The 17,927-nt window shown below is 38.6% G+C and overlaps 1 protein-coding gene across 2 annotated transcripts; it reads left to right on the top strand.

The window, feature by feature from the left end:
• The first annotated feature begins 25 nt into the window (after positions 1-25).
• Positions 26-16,669, top strand: LOC127640098 (carbonic anhydrase 5B, mitochondrial-like). 2 transcript variants are annotated; one of them, XM_052122496.1, is made up of 7 exons: positions 26-1,040; positions 7,148-7,345; positions 8,419-8,537; positions 9,230-9,325; positions 9,477-9,539; positions 9,815-9,973; positions 14,527-16,669. In XM_052122496.1, exons 1-7 carry the CDS (start codon positions 896-898, stop codon positions 14,680-14,682), a joined length of 936 nt encoding a protein of 311 aa, XP_051978456.1. In that variant the 5' UTR covers positions 26-895; the 3' UTR covers positions 14,683-16,669. The 2 variants fall into 2 exon arrangements, with proteins under 2 accessions (XP_051978456.1, XP_051978457.1); XM_052122497.1 differs by lacking the exon at positions 26-1,040 and adding an exon at positions 3,768-6,808.
• Positions 16,670-17,927: the final 1,258 nt, after the last annotated feature.

The following is a 17,927-nucleotide window of genomic DNA, read 5'->3' as shown; positions in this document are numbered from 1 at the left end:
TTCTTGTTCATTACCTGCCCATTTTGCTGGTGATGGCCAACAGTTTTTTCATTTGGTATGGACCATTTACACCAAACGCGTTTTTTCTCCATCTGGGCTGTTTTTCTATGTAAACATGCAATTGATTGACGTCTTTGACCGTTGCACCGCTTCCCGCGTAAACGTAGTCTCTTCAAATGGTTATGGGGTTTTTTAAAGTGATCTTTCAGTTGATGAAACTTTAAAATAAATATATATATACTTTTCTGTAAGTAGTAGATGATAGCAATGGAGTTGTTTTTACGCCAGTCTGTGCCTACATGAACGCAGAGTTTTCCTCTTTAATATATAGTACTGCTCACAATATCCGTTATCCATTTTTCCATATACGACTTTCCCCCTAAACAAGCATTTATTGACGCTTGTTATAATTCCCATCTCGTGTCCCTATATAATTTACGCCCCTCAGTGCATGAAGCTGATTGGACTGAGGCTGGACACCCGACCCCAACTGGACACACTGGACTGGACTTTTAATTCTCCATTTTATTTCCCTTTCAGTAGGATATTTAAACCTGTCTGCCCACAGACGGCTCATTTCACTTTCGAGCTGCTGTCTCGTGTCAAAACAAAACCTATTCGGGTTTCGTAAGATCGAGACAATTGGAAACATCTAGTTCACTTTCGTCGTTTTTAGTGGGTGGTGTTAACCAGTCCTTGTTTGCCTTCATCCACCAGTCAGTAGGACGCAAGAGCGAGTAGAGTATTGTTGGCACAAAAGCGCACGCCCCAAAGGACTTTATTTCACATAGTGTGCCGCGGATGAATTTGTAAGCTTTGATCGTACAAGGTTTTTGGTTGTATATAAGTTATTTACAAAGCGTTTTACACCGAAACCACACGCGCTGTAGACGTCATGGTAACACTGACAGCGATCGTGGCACCTCTCGGACGGCAAATGTTTGGCAGACATTTGGTGAGACACATTAGGTGTCAGCGTTGGATACCTGCTCGGAAATGCAACCTGACTGCCTGCTCCAGCAAATATGCTCTGAAACAAGGTTTGTACATTTATGCTTTAACCGGAATGTTTTAAAGCCATTTGGTTATGGGTAACAACCACTTGGGGCAGTGGTCCTTGTAGTAGTGCACCATGTTCCACAGTATTATTTCGAAATTTCATTTGTGACTGTTTTTGATTATGCAGTCGCCTTGTGGATGCATCGCTGCGTTAAACTTCCGGGTGTTGCGTAAGCCGGAATGTTTACATAAAATAAGTGGAAATGACCATTGCATGTCTCGTGCCTGGACAGCTGTAGTAATGCGTTATTTATCATTCACTATATTGATATCGTTGGGTGATATCGATTTTGCAATATATAATAACACCTTCATTTCATGTTGGGCGTGTTTTATGTTTCGCATGTGTCGTTGTTTTCTACGTGCCCCGCCTAGGACAGATTAGGGTCATGTTTTTGTGTTCGTACAAGGTGCTTGAAGTACTATAACATTTTCAAATGTAATCCTGGAAAACCCTTGAAAATAGCCATTTTAACCAAGATGTGCTTAAAACGTTGTTGAATGATAGAAAATCTTAAAATACGTTGCTTAAATCGTTTAATAAATTAAATGTATTTATTTATTTTCGGAAAAGCACGACGACCGACCACTGTTGAAGAAGGTAGCGCATAGACAGTTTTGTCACGTGACACCTGTTACTTTTGGCAGCGCTGTTCAGAATGGGCCAATCACAATCAAGTGTTTCTTGAGGTTTTTTAAAATATATGTTTGATAGATACTGCTTTTGTGGATTTAACCAGTATGAATCATTGCAGCGATCAGTTTTAATTACAGTTTTGTGAGCCGTCTAGTGCCCCTTTCTGTAATGAAAGTTTTGTGACTCACAAAATAGGTTATTTCTGACATTTGGTTCGATATCAAAAAATGTTGACAAACATGTCCCTTGACTTTTTTTAGTCATGAAAAGGCTTTCAAATAGCGAATATATATAATATATATATATATATATATATATATATATATATATATATATATATATATATATATAACCTAACCTTTAATTATATTAAATGGCTCGACTCGACTTTTTTAGAAAATATATTTTAAATTGTTAATTGGCAAAAAAAAAAATCTTGTTCCCTTCATCTAGTACACAACTTCTATGACATGTAAAGTTAATTGTGTATTTATTTTGCAAAAATAAATAATAGTTTTAATGACATCTCGAGCATCCTTGAAAACAAATAAAAATGTGCTTGAAAGTCCTTGAATTTAACTTTGAAGCATCTGTACCAGGTGTTTATGATTTCCACAGAACATTTCATTGGAACCATTCTTAAAATAATATTCCATGTTCAATTCAAGTTAAGCTCAATCGACACCTTGTGTGGCATAATGCTGATTATCACTAAAATAATTTAGACTCGTCCCACTTTTCTTTAAAAATTGCAAAATTCGAGGTTACAGTGAGGCACTTAAAATGGAAGTGAATGGGGCAAATGTTTGGAGGGTTGGGGAATAACGGAATGCATGTAACGAGATTACATATTTAAAATACAAAATATGTATTCGACTACAGTTACAATTTAAATCATCGGTAATTAGAATACAGTTACATTCAAAAAGTATTTTGATTGCTGAAGAGATTACTGTGCATTTTATTGTCATTAGTACATTTAATATTTAGTCCTTTCAGATGGAAAACTTGGTTGTCTTAGGGTTTACAGCATTACGTTGTCATGGCAACTAAATTGTAAAAACTAAAATCATGTAAGCATCATGTCTTGTAGCTATATGTGACGAGGAGGAGGGCATGGCCGGGCCGTGATGGTGAACAGCCAGCGCTGAATCAGCTGATCAGCAGGACAGCGAGATAAAGGGGTGCCTGAGGCACCAGTTTGAGAGAGATGCATGCGGCCGCACTGCACGCGGGCAAGGTTAAGTGGTTTATGAGGACTTTTTTTTTTTAGGTTACAAAAAAAAATCTGGTTATTACAAGGGTATTATACTATAAATGTGATTTATGAGGACATTTCTAGTGTCCCCATAATTCAAATCACTTAAAAAACATTCTAAACAATGTTTTATTGAAAATGTAAAAATGCAGAAAGTTTTTTTGTGAGGTTTAGGAGATAGTCTATAGTTTGTACTGTATAAAAATCATTATGTCTATGGAGAATCCTCATAATGATAACTGCACCAACGCGCATGTGTGTGTGTGTGTGTGTGCGTATGCGTGCGTCTGTGTGTGGTTTTAAGTTCATTTATATCATCAAACCTTATGTTTACTGTTGAACTGGTTGCTGCCTCCTCCTTGCCCGTCCTTTTTACTGTTACACTATACTTTAAAACAGTGAGTATTTTAATGTTTACGGATTGGCCACATTCACATACATGTACGTGCCTCACAGTAATTTCATATTGGACAGACTTTATGTGTCCTTCAGTTTCTTAAAGCAAGAACACATTTTCTTTTTCTTTAAAGCAAGTCTTATTCGTTTATTTTTTAACTGTACACACAAGTGTGCGCATGTAATCTGTTGATAGTTCTTGATAAGATTACTGGTTACTGATATGAACACCAAGCCAGGATAAAATAATTGTTTTCGGAAAATAATAGTATAATACATACTATAACATACTATAACACTTGTACAAAGTACAAATGTTGTACTTGTAATAAGTGGTGTTTTATAAAAATAAATTAACTGAATGATTAAAATATTTTTATTTAAAATGAACAAAAATAGTTCGTTTTAATGACATCTCGAGCATAGTCCTTGAAAACAAATAAAAATGTGCTTGAAAGACTTAGAATTTAACTTTGAAGCATCTGTACCAGGTGTTTATGATTTCCACAGAACATTTCATTGGAACCATTCTTAAAAGAATATTCCGTGTTCAATTCAAGTTAAGCTCAATCGACACCTTGTGTGGCATAATGCTGATTATCACTAAAATAATTTCGACTCATCCCACTTTTCTTTAAAAATTGCAAAAGTTGAGGTTACAGTGAGGCACTTACTGTACAATGGAAGTGAATGGGGCCAATTTTTGGAGGGTTTAAAGTAAAAAATGTGAATCTAATCATTTTATAAAAGCGCTTACAGTCAATGTTGGGGAGTAACGGAATACATTTAACGGGATTACATATTTAAAATACAAAATATAAGTAACTGTATTCCACTACAGTTACAATTTAAATCATTGGTAGTTAGAATACAGTTACATTCAAAAAGTATTTTTATTACTGAAGAGATTACTTTGCATTTTATTGTCATTTGTTTCATTTAATATTTAGTCCTCTCAGATGGAAAACATTTATACATATAAATGATGCGATCCAATGTGCATTTGAACAGCAGTGAAACACTTTCTTATGGTGTTACATTCATACGAGCAGACAGAGAAGTAAGTTTGAAGTAAGTTTGGAGCAGAAGAAATAGAAATAAACCTTGTGTAAATTGTCAGCTTTACATTAAGCTAAATGCTATTTCTATCCATTTTACATGCACATGATGCCAGCCATGATCATATTTCACAAGGAAATTCACGTCAGATCATAATTTCTTTTTTTTTTTCCTTGTAAGACATTTTATATTAGTGCAAAAATCATATTCTTGATAATAATTTTGGTATTGTTTTCCTGTAAAAATATCTAAAAATCCTTAAAACACGATAAATTTGATTTATCTTGTTTTAGAAAACAACGCTGCATACGATATTTAGGTTTTTAACATGTGTATGTTGTCTTACTGTACTGGCAGAGATTTTATAGTCAAAACAAGTGAAAAAAATCTACCAGTGCTGAAGAAGTAATCCAAAGTATTTAGAATACATTACTGACCTTGAGTAATCTAAAGGAATACATTACAATTTTCATTTTACAGCATTTATTCTGTAATCTGTAGCGGAATACATTTCAAAAGTAACCCTCCCAACCCTGCTTACAGTAATTCTTTTGCTAAAACTTGTGTATTATTTGAGCTGTAAAATTGTTTAAATTGAAATTTCTTATGGTTGTCTTAGGGTTTACGGCATTATGTTATCATGGCAACTAAATTGTAAAAACTCAAATCATGTAAGCATCATGTCTATGTAAGCATCTATATGTGACGAGGAAGAGGGCGTGTCCGGCCCGTGATGGATCAGCACTGAATCAGCTGATCAGCAGGAGAGCGAGATAAAGGGGAGACGGAGGCACCAGTTTGAGAGAGAGAGACGCATGCGGCCGCACTGCACGCGTGTGCGCGTGTTGACAAATTTAAGTGGTTTACGAGGACTTTTTTTTTTTAGGTAACAAACTGGTAATTACAAGGGTGTTATGCTATAAATGTGGTTCATGAGGACATTTCTAGTGTCCCCATAATTCAAATCGCTTAATTTATTGAAAATGTAAAAATGCAGAAAGTTTTTTTGTGAGGGTTAGGTTTAGGGAATAGAGTCTATAGTTTGTACAGTATAAAAATCAATATGTCTGTCATTATGATAGCTGCACCAATGTGTGTGTGTGTGTGTGTGTGCACATGTGTGTGGTTTTAAGTTCATTTATATCATCAAACCTTATGTTTACTGTTGAACCGGTTCCTGCTTCCTCCTTGCCCATCCTTTTTACTGTTACATTTATTTTTTAACTGTACACACAAGTGTGAGCATGTAATCTGTTGATAGTTCTTGATAAGATTACTGGTTACTGATATGAACACCAAGACAGGATAAAATAATTGTTTTCGGAAAATAATAGTATAATACATACTATAACACTTTTGTGAAACAATGTAATGCCCTCCTCAAATATAATGCAATATAAAATATTCTTACCTTTGTAAATGCTTGTGCTTATAATTTTCCATGCAATCAGTAGCTGTTTATAACTTTCACTTCTACTGTGTGGACCTTGTCTTATCAGATTGTTATATCTGCAGATAAAGCAAGTCATTTGAAATTGTATTTGTTTATACACTTTGAAAAGGCACACAACCTCTCGTAAAGAAATAAAATGATCAAAGTTAGAATAAGGACAGGTTACTCGCTGTAGCACTGACAAACTCGGCCCAATTTTATGTTTTGCTGAATGTGGTTTGACAGCTTCACGTTTTGGTAAAGAAAATAACAGAGTAAACATCCCAAAACCATTTCATTACAAGCGTTCATTTTAATCATACATTTATTTAAAGACTAGCCTTAAATTCATATTGACATTTTATAAGAGGGTTATTGTTAGAACCCATGTTGTGTTTGCCGTCCACAAAATGGGTCGGCACAGTTTTAATCTCCTAGTGTTGCACCACATAAATGGCTCAGAGGAATTGTAGTAAAGGCTCTTGGGTAGTATTTTAATCTCATGAAAGGCCTTTTGGTCACATTTTCTTTGGCAGCTTACATTTAATTCTGGTTAAGTTCCTTTTGTAGACCCAAAAGCATGTGACTAATCTTAACTTGAATATTGTGTCAGAAGAGATTCATTGGCAAACTTTTAAACAGTATGAAATAACTTTTATGTTTTCTCAGTAATATAAAGGTTGCAAGGGCATGCCCATTCATAAATGTGTCTTAAAACTCTGCTGTTTGCTTTCCTGTGCAGTTCAGTCAGCTCTTGCCCCGACATTCCTAATGTCAGTTTCTTTATGAGTCATTGAGTCTCATGAGGAAGCTTACTTTTTCCTTGACTACCAAGAAGAACAGCTCACTGGTAGTGTTGCTATTTTTCTCGGGTTTGGCTTATTTGGTTCCTGTTTACAGTTTAAACTTTTAATTGTAAAACAAATGTGTAACGTGATGCATGAGGCTGCTCTGTGCGCCATGAAATGTAAGTATCTATCTATCTGTCTGTCTGTCTGTCTGTCTGTCTGTCTGTCTATCTATCATTTCCGCATAACTATTAAAACAGCGTTTTCTCGTAGTTTCTTAACCACAGTGGTTTCAGTTTGTTTTAACTGATGTGTCTCAACTTTAGAGAGCTGCCTTCCTAGACAGCAATTCTGGGCATCACGTTTTTATTTTTCATATCCACGTATTATCTGCCTTTTTGGCCTTCATACGAGCATGATAACTATATTTGGCTATGATGCCGACAGTTGGTGTAGATAGCAACTCACTAGGAGAGAAACAGTCCCAGTTTCACCTCACCGTTTTTTCCCCGCTCCAGTGCATCCGATGTGGCAGGAGCCGCTCGCTGTTCCCGGTGGAGACCGACAATCGCCCATTGACATTGTGATGCGCAAAAGCGTCTTTGACCCACAACTCAAACCCCTAAAGGTGCAATATGACCCGAGGACCTCCCAGCAGATATGGAACAACGGCTACTCTTTTCTCGTCGAATATGACGACACAACCGACAAATCCAGTAAGTTGCCTGTACTTGTTTTGAATGAGTAGACTAGACTTTACAAAAAATAACCATGGTAACCATATTTTCCACTGAAATGTAATTGCTATTGCAGTTATTGCTACTATAATAAAAAAAAATTGGCAACTTAGTAACTAGTAGGCTGTTTATGGAAACTATAGTTACTATGGTAAATCATCTGTAAGGGAGAATAATAAATAGATTGTTAAAGAGAATTTTGTCATCATTTACTCACCCATATACTCATGCGATCCTAGATGTGTATGACTTTCTTTCTTCTACAAAACAGAAACAAATATTTTTAGAAGAAAATCTCAGCTCTGTTGGTCTTAAACAACGCAAGTGAATGGTGGCCAGAACTTTGAAGCACATAAAGGCATCATAAATGTAATCCACACAACTCCAGTGGAATAATCCATGTCTTTTGAAGCTATATGATAGTTGTTGGTGAGAAACAGGTCAATAATTTAGTCCTACTATTCTTCTTCCTGAATGTGAAATTGAATGTGGAGATTTATTGTAAAAAAAGGACTTAAAAATGTGTTTCTTACCCACACCTATAATATCGTTTAAGAAGATATTAATTTAACCACTCGTATTAATTACTTTTATGCTGCCTTTATTTGCTTTTTGGAGCTTCAAAGTTTTGGTCATCATTCAACTGCATTTTATGGACCTACAGAGCTGAAATATTCTTCTAAAAATCTTAATTTGTGTTCTGCAGAAGAAAGAAATATGTAAATATGACTTGCATAAAAAAATTAAGTCATACACAAATCTGTGATGGCAGGAGGGTGAACATTTCCTTTAAGTTTTATGTGTATTTTTTTGTAATAACTTGGGGATGTGATGGATCAGGCCTGCAAAGTGTTAAACATTTGACTGTTTCTTAATTTTCAAAGCAATGACAAAGTAGTAATCTGGTCTTACTTGGTTTGTTCTGTTGCCATGAGTAACATAATACTTGTATACTTTTTTGTTTGTTTTTGAATAATGAAAGAAGAAACAGTCTGTTCTGCGTTGTGAAAACTGTAACATGATAACTGTGAACTAATATGAATCTCTTTTAGCTGTAAAGGGAGGACCGCTGGAGGATCAGTTCAGACTGTGTCAGTTTCATTTTCATTGGGGGGAGCACAACGCCTGGGGCTCAGAGCACTCGATAGATCGCCGCCTTTACCCTGCTGAGGTACCCTTACCCCATTCTCAAGGAATTAAATGCATTTGTTGGATTTATTTGGGAATGAAGAATGCAAAATGAAAGCCATATTTTCAGAAGTCTCTGGCCTTACTTGATCCTGAATGTAATTTTTTACAAAAAGGAAATTGTCCTCCGTTGTGACAGACAGGCAATGCATTTACAGTTAGGAACAACCCTCTATTTTTATTGCGTAATGTGAAAGATCACCTCGATGATCATGTGGTACAAACCCAGGACAAGCACTGCTCTCCTTTAACCAATCTCACCCCTGTTGCAAAACTAAGGAGGGGTTTGTGTGAGTAAGAGACTTCACTGTGCCAAAAAGCCAAGATTTTCTTTGCTACCGGTGTATGAGAATGTGACCATGTTATGGCTCTCAGCACTCCTTGAGTGGGATTGATTTGTGTGTGTTTGTGTGATAGAGAGACAGAAAGAGCATTAAGGCCCCAGTTTCAGTCCTGTAAATGTATCCTCCATTGTGCATACGTAGTGCCTCTCTTTGGTTTAATCTAATCATACCAGATTGAATAGAGTTCTTTCTATTTGTATGGATGTTGATTCAAGTTATTGTAGTTTGGCAAATGTACATCAAAAAACACTCAAATCAGATACATATTTGTGCAGCAGGGTGGAAGATTGTGGTATCCTTATTCAAATAATAGGGTTCTTTTTCCTCACAGCTCCATATTGTTCACTGGAACTCTGAAAAGTACAGTTTATTTGAAGAAGCTGTAATGGAGGACAATGGATTGGCTGTTATTGGAGTCTTTCTGAAGGTACTGACTGCCTCTTCAGGCTACTACATATTCTAGCTGATTGATTAAAAATTACACTTATGTAATAAATAATTTAATGCTCCATTCATGTTGTTCCTTGATCTGTAATCTTAGTTTCCATTGCAATTGATAGTTTTTTGTCCTTTCACAGGTTGGAAAGAGGCACGAAGGTCTGCAGAAATTGGTGGATGCCTTGCCTGCCGTCCGACACAAGGTAAGGACAACAAAACATAATGCATTATGTAAATGGTGTTTTGCACCAATGCACATTGACCCTTGACATTTCAAAGATTTGTTGTGAGTTTTATATTGAGACCTCAGAGCATAATGTTTTGGAAACAGAGGGATGACAGATAATCTTGTTGCAAGAATCAGCTGATATATGTTACATTGTAAGCATAACACCTTTTGAAAGCATTCTTAGTTTTAAATTACTTTTAAAAGTTAACAGTTTTACATTATGTAATATCTTCGTTCTTTTCCATCCAGGACAGTGTGGTAGAGTTCACCAAGTTTGACCCTGCATGTCTTCTTCCGGAGAACATTGATGACTATTGGACATACGCAGGCTCTCTGACTACTCCTCCTCTTACTGAGGCAGTGACATGGATCGTAATGAAACAGCACATTGAAGTCAGTCATGATCAGGTAGGAGGCTAATATGTTTGGGGAATGTACGACAGGAAATTGAGGGGAAATGTTTCCCCCTTAGCAAATGTAGAGAAAAGGAAATTCATTTTGCTGGCTTTATATATTCTTGCATCCCTTGGGCCCACCACCCATTGGAGGAACCGCAGGAGTCGGGTGCGCTGCCATATGGGCGGCAGTGAAGGCCGTGGGCCTCGACGGACCAGACCCGGGCAGCAAAGGCTTGCTCTGGGGACGTGGAATGTCACCTCACTGGGGGAAGGAGCCGGAACTAGTGAGGGAGGTGGAGCGCTACCAGTTGGATCTGGTGGGGCTTACATCGACGCACAGTTTTGGCTCTGGATCCGTACTCCTGGATAGGGATGGACTCTATTCTTCTCTGGAGTTTCCCAGGGTGTGAGGCGACGGGCGGGTGTGGGGATACTCACGCAGTCCCGGCTGAGCCACTACGCTGGAGTTTACCCCGTGGATGAGAGGGTCGCCTCCCTACGCCTCACGGGTTGTGGGGAAAACTCTGACTGTTGTCTGTGCATATGCACCTAACAGCAGTTCAGAGTATTCGGCCTTCTTGGAGACCCTGAATGGAGTCCTGAATAGGGCCCCAGTAGGGGACTCCATAGTGATGCTGGGTGACTTCAACGCACACGGGAAATGACAGGGACACCTGGAAAGGCGTGATTGGGAGGAACGGCCTCCTGATCTGAACTCAAGTGGATGTTTGTTATTAGATTTCTGTGCTAGTCATGGATTATCTATAACAAACACCATGTTCGAACATAAGGATGCTCATAAGTGTACGTGGTACCAGAGCACCCTAGGCCAAGGTCGATGATCGATTTTGTAATCGTGGTCGCCGGATCTGAGGCCATATGTTTTGGACACTCGGGTAAAGAGAGGGGCAGAGCTGTCAACCGATCACCATCTGGTGGTGAGTTGGGTCAGGGGTGGGGAAAGACTCTGGACAGACCTGGGAAGCCCAAGCGAGTAGTGCGGGTGAACTGGGAACGCTTGGAGGAGGTCCCTGTCCGTGAGATCTTCAACTCACACCTCCGGCGGAGCTTTTCAGGCATCCCCGCGGAGGTTGGGGACATTGAACCGGAGTGGGCAATGTTCAAAGCTTCCATTGCCGGCCGCTGTGGAGAGCTGCGGCCTCAAGGTTTTAGGTGCCGCAGGGGTGGTAACCCTCGAACACCGTGGTGGACACTGGTGGTCAGGAAGCCGTCCGACTGAAGAAAGAGGCCTTCCGGGATTTGTTGTCCCGAGGTCTCCGGAGGCAGTTGCAAGGTACCGACAGGCCCGAAGTGCTGCGCCTCGGCCGTGAGGGAGGCAAAGCAGTGGGTGTGGGAAAAGTTCGAGAAGCCATGGAGAAGGACTTTCGGTCCGCACCAAAGTGCTTCTGGAAACCGGCCCGCCACCTTAGGAGGGGGAAACGGGAACCATTCAAGCTGTATACAGCAAAGATGGGACGCTGTTGACCTCAACCGAGGAGGTTATTGGGCGTGGAAGGAACACTTTGAAGAACTCCTAAATCCCAACACGCCTCTATGGTAGAGGCAGAGCCGGAGGATGATGGGGGATCAGATTCTATTTCCCTGGGGAGGTCACTGAGGTAGTCAAACAACTCCGCAGTGGCAAAGCCCCGGAATTGATGAGATCCGACCAGAAATGCTGAAAGCTCTGGATGTGGAGGGGGTGTCATGGATGACACGCCTCTTCAACATTGGCGTGGAAATCTGGGACAGTACCTAAGGAGTGGCAGAACGGGGTGGTGGTTCCCTCTTCAAAAAGGGGATCAGAGAGTGTGTGCCAACTACAGGGGTATCACACTTCTCAGCCTCCCTGGTAAAGTTTACTCCAAGGTGCTGGAGAGGAGGGTTCGCCGATTGTCGAACCCTCAGATTGAAGAGGAACAATGCGGTTTTGGCCCTGGTCGTGGAACGACGGACCAGATCTTTACTCTGCAAGCGATCCTGGAGGGGCCTGGGAGTATGCCCATCCGGTCTACATGTGTTTTGTGGATCTGGAGAAGGCGTATGACCGGTCCCCCGGAGAGACTGTGGGAGGTGCTGCGGAGTACGGGGTGGGAGGGTCCTTCTTAGGGCTGATCCAATCCCTGTACGCCCAAAGCGAGGGCTGTGTCCGGGTCCTCGCACAAAGTCGAAGTTCATTCCATGTGGGGTTGGTCTCCGCCAAGGCTGCGCTTTGTCACCAATCCTGTTTGTGATATTCATGGACAGGATATCGAGGCGTAGTCGGGTGGGATTCTGATTCTAATAAGAAACTCTAGAAAAAACTCACATTTTATGTAAATCGTTAACATAAAAAAAGACTAATTTAACAACATATTTCTTGAATAATTATCATGCATGCGGTTTTTATGACATCAAATTAATGCAACAGTGCCCAACTGTCTTTGTACTGGATGTATTTTTGCCATTTATATTTTCCATAGGGGTTTCATAACATGTTGTATAAATAAGTTACCAAACCAACCAGCTCCAAGGTGAATCATAGAATTACAGAGTTTTGATTATCGGACAAAAAGACAAAATGTACAAGACTGTGTACTGAACATCTTCCATGAGGGAATGAACTACAATGATATGAAACATTGCAAATGTCATACTTTAAATAAAAAGGATGGAAAATGATATAACTAATGATTCAGAGTTGTTGATTATATGTATAGAATCAGTATATTAAAGTATATTGCAAATTACAGTATTCGATAAATTCAAATATATACAAGGTTTTAAATTTGATTGCATCACAAAGTGTCATGGAAGTGGGCGTTCGCTGTTGGTCTCTTTCGCCATGCTTTTTTTCAGTGATTCTGCGATTGGTGGATCTTTATCTGCTGGATCATGGGTTGTGCCGTTGTTCACCAGGAATTCCACTATTGAACACAATTTTGAAAGAAAAAAATAAAATAAAGAAAAATTGTAGTTCAACAGAAGCATATACAATCGATTAAAGGAATTGTTCTCCCAAAAATGAAAAGTCTCTCATCATTTACTCACCCATGCCATCCCATATGTGCATGATTTCTGCTGAACTCAAATGAAGATTTTTAGAAGAATTTCTCAGCTCTTTTAGTCCATGAATGCAAGTGAATGGGTGCCAGCATTTGGAAGTTTCGAAAATCCCACAAGTCAGCATAAAAGTAATCCATAATACTCAAGTGGTTAAAACAATGTCTTCAGAAGCGATAAATAGGTGTAGGTGAGAAACTGATTAATATTTAAATCCTTTTTTTTAATTATTATAAATACTCCTCCCTGCTCAGTCAATCTTCACTTTAACTTTCACATTTTTCTTCTTGTGTTTTTGGTGATCCACATTCTTCATGCATACTCCCCCTGCTGGGCAGGGAGGAGAATTTCTAGCCAAAAAGGACATAAATATTGATCTGTTTCTCACCCACACCTATCATTTCACTTCTAAAGATATGGATTAAAATACTGGAGTCATACGGATTACTTTTATGATGCCTTTATGTGCTTTTTGAGCATTAAAATGTTGGCACCCATTCACTTGCATTGTATGGACCTACAGATCTGAAATGTGGGGTTGTTTTCGCTGTCCTTTTCTGCCTATAGCGGTGCCGTTTTGTGGTCTGTTCTGCATAATGCGCTGGCTCATTGTTGCTTATCGGCACGTTTTGCGGCCAAACCACCGGCCCGTTCAGTTCTCCCGATGGCCATTCCTCCCCTGATCGGCCCAAAAGTGCGTCGGCCCTCCGGGAAAATGCCCAGTATGCCAGATTACCAGTCCAGCCCTGACATCAGGGATGTATGAGTGTGTGTAAATGTTGAGATAAATTTCATTTTTGGGTGAAATATCCCTTTAACAACCTCAGAGCTCACGGTAGGTTTGTTTTTAAATGTTTATAAGGTTACAATTCCCCTATAGAAAAAATTTATGGCATTTTTACTTCCCTAACCACAGTTGTATTCAATTCTATTGTGATACTACATGGAATATTTGTACTTTAAGTGAACTGCAGTAAAGCTAAAAGGTCATTACAAATGGATAATTTAAACACTTAAAAGAAGTGGTGTCCAGTTACAGCTCTTAAAATATACACTTTCCCTTACATTCATATGCATTTTTTATCAAAACCTCAATGATGAATAAAAAAGTTACAGTAATGTCCATGTTATATATCAAGAAATAAATAATTGTGAAATGTAAATTGCAGAAGTAAAATGAATTGGTGCGTTTAAGCAATGTTTACTTTTGTTAAGCAAGCCATAAATGTTGTCTTTGAAACCCCTTTCACACTGGCTGTTGTGACTCTCCTTGGAGACTGTTTGCCATTCAAACTTTATGTTCTTCTGCTCCATGGTAACCTTGGAAATGGAATGGAAAAGCTCATCTGGCTGCCTGTTGACATCTGTTTTCTGTTTCACTGTCTGCTCACTGAGTTTTTTTCAACATATGCAATACTTTCCTGCTATAGATTGCTCCCAGTGTAAATACTATTATTTTAATGTGACACATGCACAGCCCCTACTTTTCTCTTACAATATTTTCTTCTCTCTTTTTCCTAGTTGGCAGTGTTTCGAAGCTTGCTGTTCACATCGGCAGAGGAGCAGGTGCAGAGAAGTATGGTCAACAACTTCCGCGTCCAGCAGGATTTAAAGGGACGGACAGTCCGTTCCTCCTTTACCCCCTTCCTACAAGACCCTCCACAAATGGAGCAGTAACCTACAATCCTGATTTAAACCATATCGTGACCATTAAAGGAAGCACAGACACTGCAGTCACCATCTCCAAGTGATTGCTGATATCAATACGGTCTTGAACTGGATTTTCAAATGTTCAGAGTGCCCAACTCATTAAGCAGCTAGATGTGTAGGTGTAGATTGGAGAGATTTGGTTGAAAGGGTTAAGCAAAGATATAGTGTAGTTACTAAGAGGACTTGTTAATGCTCAAATTCCATAAATTCCAAAGTATCAAAAGTGTTATTTGTTAGTTCATGGAATACTTTTTCATGTTGGTATATTTGGTGCATTTTGGTATGTACTGTATACATGGCTAGAATTCAACAAGTAGTCATTTCAAAATGTAACACAACCACAATTTTCTCCCCCTATGCAGTGACAAGAGGTGTCCATGTTTCAAGACAAACATTTCCCTCTTGTGGATGACTGAGAAAATACACATGCCTTGTTTTGGGGTACCAGCCCTGGCACCTGTCTTATTTACTTTTTATTAAAAAAAATTATATATATATATATATTTAGTTTAGTGGCACACTTACCTTGTTTACTGCCTGAGGGAATTTCTTTTAAGCATGAAACTGCACAATGCTTTATGACTGTTTTTACATGTTTAATGGCCTTTAACTGGTTATATTTTCAGAAAAGCCAGTCTATGTCTAGAGACTAGAGAAATTAAATAAAGATTTATTAGATAACATTTGACTATTGCAATATAATTAAGACTAGAATAATACATTTTATTAAAGGTGCACTGGAAATGTAAAAATCTGAGGTGAAGAGGAGTCGATTAATGCGCACAATCGTTTAATTATAAAGCATTACTGTATTTGGTATGTACAGATTAGTACAGAATAGGTCATCATCATCCATAGTGCCTTTACAATTGTACATGATTACTGATTAAATCTCCATTACTAATGTAATCCAAAAATCTGATCAATTACACTAGTTGTTGGCCACATTTGCATTGGGCTAAATATACAGAATATGCACCCAGTAGCCCACATTCTAAATTGTTGTACAACTATATTGTTATTGGTTTAGCTGTATTTTTGAAAGTGTGTTCAGTGTTGCTGATTTTGTAGCTGAGATTTATTTGGCAGTGTATGTGTCTTTCCATCTAATTTGGAGAGCAACCTCCATTTTTATGCATGTGTTTTCCATTTCTCCATTTTCTACACTAGAGGCATCGGAGATACATGAGATCAGGCACAATGTAGCTTTGGGAACTACAGTAAGACCAACTGACTGTTATAATTGAAGAAAATAATAATCTTGGTGCTTTCATTGCATTCCATTTTCATTTTCTGAAACATGCTATAAGCATTAAGAATGAAAAATTAGACACTAATATTGTACTTCTTATGTTGATACAAGTATTATTTGAGTGCAAGTGAGTTGTGGGATTTTTATTTTGGGCAGTTGGAAATTTGTAGATTTGCTTGATATTTAGAAGATATGTGAACTGAAACATCAGTGTTCAGTTACATGGAGGTGCAGCAACAGCAGAAGTTCGACATGCAGGGTTTTTTTCTTTGCAAAGAGACACTATTTTCTTTGTGATTGCTGCATAACAATGTTCTTCTACAAACTGTCCCTAAAGTGGCCTCCCATCTGAATGGGCTAACTGGTTCTCTCCCTGTTGGGTTGATGGTTGAAATTTATGAACTAGATTGGAAAGCTGGATTTGCAATATCCAAACACTGGCTTACAGGGAGGCTGGGATCCTTTCCCTCCACCTGCCCAAGTCTTCAGCTCTCTGCTCCTAGTAAAAAAAAAGTAGTGAACATTCTTTCACACGAGGAGGCCCTGGAACAATGTTTTCTTTTTGAGGCAGAGTTGAATAGCATGTGAAGACACCATTTGTTGTTTGGATTTGAATTTGAATGTACACTGTAATCTCTCATTCATGCTGTCTAAAATGTAGTGTATAACATAAAAAAATGAAATAAAGCAATATTAAGTCAAGTTGTCCATTTGTGAAAAGATGCAATGTGTGCTAGTCACATACAGGAATAATGCATTTAATACACTTGTATGAAATTACTGAATTTGAATTAGCTCAGTGTAAAAGTAATACAAGTTTTCATTTATTCTTTTTCAGAAACAACATTTAACCCATATTATTCCCTTTCCGCCCTCCTCAACAAATATCCCTGTGGTCAGACTTGAGTATACACAGACACACAAAAATGAGGGGGAAAAAAACTAATATATATACATATTTAAAACTTCTCTCTCCACTGCCCCTCCCCGAGAGCCCTCCAAACTGGCCATTTTTTATTAAATAAATCTAAGTTGCCTAGCCTTCTACATTACATTTTCTTGAATGCTGCTACCCTCCACAACTCTATGCATCACTCTTGAAATGAGGGCACTCCAGCTGACTTCCATCCCTTAAAAATAATCTGTCTGCTGATCATAACACAGAACCCAATTTTTTATGCATTTATCCCCTATATTAATGACCGCCACATAAAATACAGAGTCTGGGGCAAAATTAAATTTTAGTGCCCAATACGTCACACATAACTCTGAACACTCAACCAAAATTCTTGGATCTTAACCAAGAAACATGGATTGTGTCCCCAGACTCTAAATTAGCAGGGAGTAATACACTGATGCCTCATTACCTTTTCCAAAAGCAGTAATCTCTTCTCCCAGAGTATCTGCTACTCTAGGGGGGTGGTGTATGCTACTCCCATAAATAGTACAGAGCATGTAGCGTAGTTGTAAATACCTGAAGAATTGAGACCTGGGAATCCTAATATGCTGAACCATATTTTCAAAGGATCTCAACACTCCACTCTCATATAGGTCACAGAGCGTATTAACTCCCCTCACAATCCACTCTGTCCAGCAGAAAGGGGACTTATTAATACATAACTTTGGGTTCAGCCATATGCTCGAAGCAACATTAATATAAAACTGGGCGTAATTGAACTTCTCCAGGTAGTTCAATAGAAAGGCTTTGCAATGGTGAAATAGGGGCAAGATGTTCCTGTTCAATACAAAACCATGGAGGAGCTCTCTCAGGTGGAAGTGACCACTGAACCAAATGTCTGAGACCGAATGCATAATAATAAAACAAAATCTTGGTTAGGCCTAGCCCACCTTTGTCAGTCGGTCTATGTAACTTACTGAAATGTATTCTGGGACATTTACTATTCCAAATGAATATAGGGAGAGATTGTAGCAGGTAGTTGAATTTTGTAATACAATTCAT

The sequence above is a fragment of the Xyrauchen texanus genome, chromosome 49 (genome assembly GCF_025860055.1).
Source record: "Xyrauchen texanus isolate HMW12.3.18 chromosome 49, RBS_HiC_50CHRs, whole genome shotgun sequence".
Lineage (NCBI taxonomy): Eukaryota > Metazoa > Chordata > Actinopteri > Cypriniformes > Catostomidae > Xyrauchen > Xyrauchen texanus.
The sequence above is the reverse complement of the archived record's forward strand: the minus strand, read 5'-3'. Positions and strand labels throughout refer to the sequence as shown.